Genomic DNA, 7907 nt, shown 5'->3' with positions numbered 1-7907 from the left:
ATTCAGAAAAACAGCCACAGGCAGAGCTGGGATTAAAAGACCGTTCTGAGTAGAGCGAGTAACAGAGGCAAAGGCAGAAAAGTATAGCAAAAGCTATAAAGATATAAGTTGTGGGAAAACATTGTGTATCTCACGGATAAAGCTATACAATGTAAAGTCAAATTACAGAAGGCCTTAAATGTGCTAAGAAATCTGGACTTCAGAAGGCAGTGGGGAGAGGCAGTTAAAGTAGATAAACATGATCAAGGATGTGCTCTAGAAGACTGGTAATCTAGAATCAAATCCTTATTATTTAAGGCCTAACCCAATGGTTCTCAACTGGGACTGCATAAAAGAATCACCTACAGTACTCTGAGAGGTCCACCCACCAGAGATCCTGGGTCAATCTGTTGGGGTGAGGCTCAGGAATCATCCTAAACTTTTAAAAGTACCCCAGATGATTCTAATAAGCAATCAGGGTTGAAAGTCACTGGGCAAAACTAATTGTTACTCTGAGCGCTGTAGTTTGTTAATTTAAAAAGGCTCAAATTAGACAGTAAAAAAGGCAAAGATACATGACAAACGAAATACTGAAATCACCTATAACCAAACACTAAGCGGACCCAGTAAAATCCAAATTAAAAGCACAGCTGTACCATTTTCATCACAAAAAAAAACATTGAATATATACAATTTATTTAATAAATTAATGTCATTCAAAATAACAGTGCCAGAACATTATGCAGTTGAACATGCTAGTAATGTCTGTCCATGAAGCACCTGTGCTCATGTTAGATTGGCGGCGCCCCGCTACTGCTAGTGGTTCCTGGGATTAATGCCAGAGCAGCACTAGTTATCTGCTCTTCTGCACAGCTAGTGCAGAGAATTCCTGAACAGTTCACCTTCCTAATCCTAACCCCCCCCAAACACACACACAACAGGTTAAAAAAAAAAACCCACCCTGACAACTAACAGATATCTATACACAATCACTCTACAGTAATGCTTGTTATTAAATTAACGAAGATGTAATGACCTGGTTAACCCACTCTAAATCTTTAAGATGGAGAATACATCAGCAGCAGGTAGTTAAATGCATGAGCCAATGTTAATGTAATACAGAAAGTGGAGGCATTTACTGATTAAAGCTCCACATAGACCCGCACGATGAGGGGCTAGCAATTCTTTTTGCAAGCCCAGCAACTCAGTCCACACCTGGTAAATGACCAGCTGATTGGAAGACCTGTATTCTAGACAGACAAGTTAGTGAAAAGGGAACACATGCACCTAATAGTATAGTTAGACTGGTCCTGCAGTCATAGCTTTCTTTCCCTGTTAATACCGTAAAATGGAAGATCTTCCTCAACTATAGTATAGCATTTAGACAGCATTTCTATACCAACATGGACATTAGTGTTAAGTGCAGCTGAATTAATTACACTGAAGAAAACTATATTCCAGAACTTCAGAACAGAAGCACAGGAACGAAATACATATACTGAAATAACCTCAGCATAGTGTCATATACCACACTAGGAACAGGAAATTACCTTTATAAGTGAACTTTTTGAGCTGTACATACACAGGGCTAACAATCTGTTAGATAATCCAGATTCTTAAACTCTCATGATACATATAAAAATTTCTCAATTATTGGATAATCTATTTCATATTATGGAAGCATATCTTTCTGTAAGACTCACTGATATATATTATACTGATGCAAATATTAAGTAGGGCATAAAAATAAAATTTATCAAAGATAAACTTTTATGTACTCATATTTAGTCCTTTCATAGCCTCTTGTTTAGCAAAGAAAATGACAAAGCACATAAATCAGGCGTGCACTCTCTGAACTCCCGACTATACAGGTGGTAGTGCAACCATTTCTCCATCCAGTTCAAACTCCTCTGTCCCATCTGGTGAAAAAAGGTAAGTTGGTGGTTTCCATGGAGATTCTTCAAGGCAGGATGGATAAAGTTTCCCCACAGTGCATCGAAAATCTCTCCCCAAGTCCCACAGTACACGTTCAGATATATGCTGCCGCAGGGACCACCGGTCGAGTTCCAGATCATACTGGTAGGTGACATACTTAGCTCTCTCATTTAAGTGGGTTTCTCGCATAAACACACACAGAGAATTGGAGATTACAACAGCTCTTACACAGGGGTCAGAGTACCTCTTAGCAGGGATGTTGGCTGCCATTTTCCACTCATTCTTATTCACATCATAAATTTCCACAGTTACTGAAGACCCATCTACAGTGCCAGAGGGGAGTCTTATGCCAGAATTGGTGGCAATATGCAACCCTCCAATATAGAAAATTTTATCACCAAAAGCTGCTGCTGAAGCAAAGGACCTGCTAGTCTGTCTCATGGCCATTTCTACCCATGAATCAGACCTTGAAAAATAACAGTACATGAGATTCAGTGTCATCACATAAATGCAGTCATGAACCACAACTGCCGCACTCCACTGCCAAGCACAAGGCAAGGGGCTGACCATCGTCCACTCATCCTTTTCAGTGTCGTATCTTTCTACAGTCCTCCTGTTGAGTTCCCCACCTACGCTATCTCCTCCAATTGCATAGATATAGCCTTCACAGCAAACCAAAGATGGTTTTACACGGACAAAAAGCATCGGCGTCTTTGGAAACCAGGTATTTTGCTGTGCATCAAACCAATAAAAGCAATTCACAGTTCTGAAGGCAGTCTGAAGTTTGCTTGTTTTACTGTGATTTGTTTTTGTGTTTTTAAGAGGAACTTGACCCCCTGCTATATAGATGTCATTATCAGGAGTTACAACGGTTCCAACCTTATGCAAATCAGCTGGTGGGCTGCACAGCTTGTAAACTTTTTCTGCCTGGGGACTGTAACAGACTGAAGAGTAGAGACTACAAGGATTTTCTGAAGATGCTTCAATGAAAATCATCATCTCCTCTTTAGTCATCCCTAGTCTTGGTTTGAAAAACTTCGGCATGGATTTATACAGACCTTGAACCACCACAGACTTGTCATTGGGTGGCAGACCTTGAAACCAAGCTCTCTGTGTTACTTCTGAAAGTGCATCAATTCTGATTTGGCTAAGAACTGAAGACAAATACTGTGATCTTGATTCCGTGTTGTACTCTAGCCACAGCATAGCAGCTTCACGAACTGTCTCCTCCTTTTCTACATTTAAATTGTCACTACTGAGAATGTCTATCAGTAGGTCATGGGACAACTGCATGAAAGCTTCCTGGTGATACACAGCCGTGAACTTGTGCTCCACCATTCTTTTAGCACTTTGTTTTAATTCTTCACAACTGAAGAGATCGGCAAAACTCAACAACCGCACACAATTCTCTGCATTTATTTTTTTAATTAAATATTCTCGACAACGTTGTAACACATCTTCTACCTAAAATGAAAAAAGAAAGAAAAGCTGTTAAGGGCAGGATGAATCAAAAACCAAACCAGTTGCTGTCTAATACATTCTGATTCATCGTGAACCATATATACAGAGCAGAACTGCTCCACAATTTTCAAGGCTGTGTCCTTTCCTTTCGAAGATCGTCAGGCCTTTCTTCTGAGGTGCCTCTCTGGGTGGGTTCAAACCTCCAACCTTTTGGTTAGTAGGTGAGCATTTAACCATTTCCACCACCCAGGGATTCCTAAGGGGAGGTTAGACACATTTCACTTCTATGTAAACACAGACATATTAACCAGATACGCTTATTGTATTTTATTTTCAGATACATATGTTGGGCCTAAAGGATAATGTCTTTCAGTAATAATAAAATTATAAGGCTATGAATAGTTTTGCACTTCTTCTTCCTACCCATTGGCCTACTTAACTGTCCTATTTAGGAGCTGGTAGTACAGCATCAAATAGGCACTAAAAAAAAAAACCCAAATGGCCTTAAGGGAAAGGTGAGAAAATTCATACATAAGTTACACTTTTCTAGGCTTTTAAAAAATATTGCAAGAACCAAATGAAAACACTGTCAGTCAAAGTATACAAAATGATTACTGTTAAATAGCTTAAATCTGGTTTTCTCAATTTGGACAAGGCAGACATTTAAAACCAGAAAAATCGTGCAAAATGACTAAAAGAAGTGTTATTATGTGTCTTTCTTAGCTATAGAGGTAATTCAACCAATCAAAGGGAAAAATCAATATTTACTTTCAGTTGTAAACTACCTACACTTAAATGACCCATCTTAGCCACTCCAAGTTTCCTGGATTTGTTTTTTCTTAAGGTAGATTTCAGTTGGATCTGAAATACTACCTACTACGTATTCAACATCACAGTGGTTAACAAGAAGCAGTTTACAGTGAGGAGTCAGGCTGTTTGGATTCAAAACTTGGATTGGCCCGTCAGTATTTGAATATAAGGCAAGTAGCTTCACATCCCTAAGCCTCAGCTTTTTCTTGTATAAAATAGGGAAACAGTAGTTATCTACCTCAAATAATTATTATTAAGATCAGATGAGAATCTATATAAAGAATCAGTACAGTATCTGGCACATAAAAATATTACCAATTCATGTGGTTAATAGTGAAAATAATGTCGATAGTCATAAAATGCTCCACCTCAGGCTTGCTAGGGCAACTCAGTCCAAAAGGCAGAGTTCTGTTTTGCATCTGGGCAAGCATATTTGCATGAGTACACAAAATTCATTAAAATCACAGAAAAAATTATAGGGAACAGTATTGATTTTAATCAGTAATGAAATGTTCTGGAATTTAATTTCTTACTAATTCTGAAAAACATCTGCTTTTAATTCTTGGCTTTAAAAAAGTAGTGAAAATTTGCAAGCTATAGAAAGACACTGCTTACAGTAAGCATTTTTCCTTCACAAGCTTGGATTTATGACGTAAATGCCTTTGATTCTAAGGCACCAGGAAGCTACTATGACCCCAGGCTCCCCGGAGTTGAAAACACACTAGGACACTGTATAATTTTAGAAAAAAAAGGAAGTACATAAGGCACAGGCTGATTTCTGGTTCCCAGAGTTACATTCCCGTATAGGCATTCAACCAGTGTCATTCATTCATTCATTCAGCACATACTTATCATGAACTATGCTACCAAAATGTAACCTTTGGTCTGAAGGCTATCCCCTTGGAGAAACTTTCTGTTTCTGAAATACAAAGTGTTATCCCAAAACAGGGAAAGCAATGAGGAGAATACTTTTATGTTCTTCTTAAAATTTAACAAGAGAATTTGCCACGAAATAGAGTAAAATAGTTTTCATAGACAATTACATAAACCATGACCTTTTATTTTAGCTTAAAAACTTCTCCTTAATAGTTCAATATGATCACATGGCCATGATCAATATTTAAGTTCCATAATTTTCATGAGAATCTTAAAATTTTCTGTGTGAAAAGTAATATCAAAATGTGTACATTTAAGCTATTAACACACAAAAAAAACCAAAGCACTTAAATTCAACAAATTCTGTTAATGTTTTACCTGAAATCTAAATTTTTGGGTAAATCAGACAAAATATGAAACCAGTATGAAATTTTCACCTATCTGTTTAATAAACTGAGTTAAGTCCCCATCAAAAAACTATTTTTTGGCTGATCAAATCCTATTTTGTTTTTCCCTTACGCTTTTCAAAGAGAAGAAACCTTTACCTTATAAAATCTGCAATAAGACATGACTGATGAAACTATATTTCTTGAAAAAATAAATAACAAGTCATAATATATAACTTCAGAGAAAAACTGCTTACCTGCAAGAAGCAAGCTGTTTCATAAAGCTGTTCAACAGTGCTGTCATTTATTGCCAAGTTACCCGTGTATGCGTAAGTTATTATTATCTGTAAGGTGGCTGCGTCAACGTTCCTCAGGTGTACATGTGTCTGTTTGCTTTCACTAAGTCCACTCATGAACATGGCCCTATAGTAGGAAAGAAGAAAACAAGCCTTAAGAGTTTAGAGTAAAACAAATGTAGGCCTAAAAAGACTAAACAACATTGGATGTTTAATTAACATTTGTTGATAAACAACTTATAAGCAAGACTTTTTATTTTCCCATACAAAAATTTATATATACATTGTTATGTGACCCTAATTGCTCTCCCCGTACTGTGACAGCACACTCCTCTTTTCCACTCTTGATTCCCCATGTCCATTCAACCAGCTCCTAACCCTTTCTGCCTTCACATCTCACCTCCGGACAGAAGCTGCCCATTTAGTCTCCTGTAGCTACTTGAGCTGAGAAGCACACTCTCCACCAGTATTACTTTATGTCCCACAGTCCAGTCCTTGTCTGAAGAGCTGGCCTCGGAAATTGTTTTAGTTCTGGGCTGATAAGAGAGTCCAGGGGCCATGCTTTCTGGGGTTCCTCCAGTCTCAGTCAGACCATTAAGTCTGGTCTTCTTCCTAGAATTTGAGTTCTGCACCCCACCTTTCTCCTGCTCTGGGACTCTCTGTTGTGTTCCCTGTGAGGGCGATCATTGGTGGTAGCCGGGTACTAACTAGTTCTTCTGGTCTCAGGCTGATGAAGTCTCTGGTTTATGTGGCCCTTTCTGTCTCTCAGGCTAATACTTTCCTTGTGTGTTTAGTGTTCTTCATTTTCCTTTACTCCAGGTGACTGGGACCAATTGATGCATCTTAGATGGCCACTTGCAAGCTTTTAAGACCCCAGACACCACTGACCAAAGTAGGATGCAGAACATTATTTTAATAATCTTTGTTATGTCAATTGACCTAGATGTCCTCTGAAAGCATGGTCCGCAGACCCCTGGCCCTGCTACTCTGTCCCTTCAAGTGTTTGATCGTATTCAGGAAACTTCTTAGCTTTGGTTTAGTCCAGTTATGCTGACTTCCCCTGTAGTGTGCTGTCCTTCCCTTCACCTAATTCTTATCAACTATCTAGTTAGTAAATACTCCTCACCCTTCCTCCCCAACCCTGTGTTTAAACCTCTTCTTGAGTTCTTATAATAGTGGTCTTACACAATATTTGCCCTTCTGTGAATGACTAAATTCACTCAGCATAATGACCTCCAGCTTCCTCCATGTTATGTTTCACGGCTTCATCGTTGTTCTTTACCGTTGCATAGTATTCCACTGTGTGGATATACCATAATTTATCCATTCATCCGTTGATGGGCACGTAGGTTGTTTCCATCTTTTTGCTATTGTGAACAGTGCTGCAATGAACATGGGTGTGCATGTATCTATTAGTGTGACGGATCTTATTTCTCTAGGATATATTCCAAGGAGCGAGATAGCTGGATCGTATGGTACTTCTATTCCTAGCTTTTTAAGGAAGTGCCAAATCAATTTCCAAAGTGGTTGTACCATTTGACATTCCCACCAACAGTGTGTAAGTGTTCCAGTCTCTCCACAACCTCTCCAGCATTTATTACTTTGTGTTTTCTGGATTAATGCCAGCCTTGTTGGGGTGAGATGATAGATATCTCACTGTAGTTCTAATCTGCATTTCTCTAATAGCTAATAATCGTGAGCATTTCTTCATGTGTCTGTTAGCCACCTGAATATCTTCTCTGGCAAAGTGCCTGTTCATATCCTTTGCTCATTTTTTAACTGGGTTATTTGTCTTTTTGTTGTTGAGGGTTTGCAGTATGTTGTAGATTTTAGAGATTAGATGCTGATCAGATCTGTCGTAGCCAAAAATCTTTTCCCAGTCTGTAGGTTGTCTTTTGACTCTTTTGGTGAAGTCTTTTGATGAGCGTGAGTGTTTTATTTTTAGGAGCTCCCGGTTATCTAGTCTTTCTCTGGTGCTTGTGCATTGCTACTTATGGTTCATATTGTGTTTATGCCATGTATTAGGGCTCCTAGCATTGTCCCTATTTTTTCTTCCATGATCTTTATTGTTTTACATTTAAGTCTTTGATCCATTTTGAGTTAGTTTTTGTGCATGGTGTGAGGTATGGGTTTTGTTTCAGTTTTTTGCAGATGGATATCCAGT

At 38.5% G+C, this 7907-nt stretch overlaps 1 protein-coding gene across 4 annotated transcripts in view; it reads right to left on the bottom strand.

Moving 5' to 3' along the window:
- Positions 1-657: 657 nt before the first annotated feature.
- KBTBD2 (kelch repeat and BTB domain containing 2) overlaps positions 658-7907 on the bottom strand; it is a 26515-nt gene continuing 19265 nt past the window's right edge. For all 4 annotated transcript variants that reach the window (XM_004385319.2, XM_023739596.1, XM_023739598.1 and 1 more), the window contains 2 exons: positions 5705-5870; positions 658-3378 (listed from right to left, as the gene is read on the bottom strand). In XM_004385319.2, the coding sequence (XP_004385376.1) occupies positions 1843-3378; positions 5705-5870 (1702 nt within the window). In that variant the 3' untranslated portion in view covers positions 658-1842. The remainder of the gene's footprint in view (positions 3379-5704; positions 5871-7907) is intronic.

The sequence above is a fragment of the Trichechus manatus genome, unplaced genomic scaffold (genome assembly GCF_000243295.1).
Source record: "Trichechus manatus latirostris isolate Lorelei unplaced genomic scaffold, TriManLat1.0 scaffold00137, whole genome shotgun sequence".
NCBI classification, from domain to species: domain Eukaryota; kingdom Metazoa; phylum Chordata; class Mammalia; order Sirenia; family Trichechidae; genus Trichechus; species Trichechus manatus.
The sequence above is the reverse complement of the archived record's forward strand: the minus strand, read 5'-3'. Positions and strand labels throughout refer to the sequence as shown.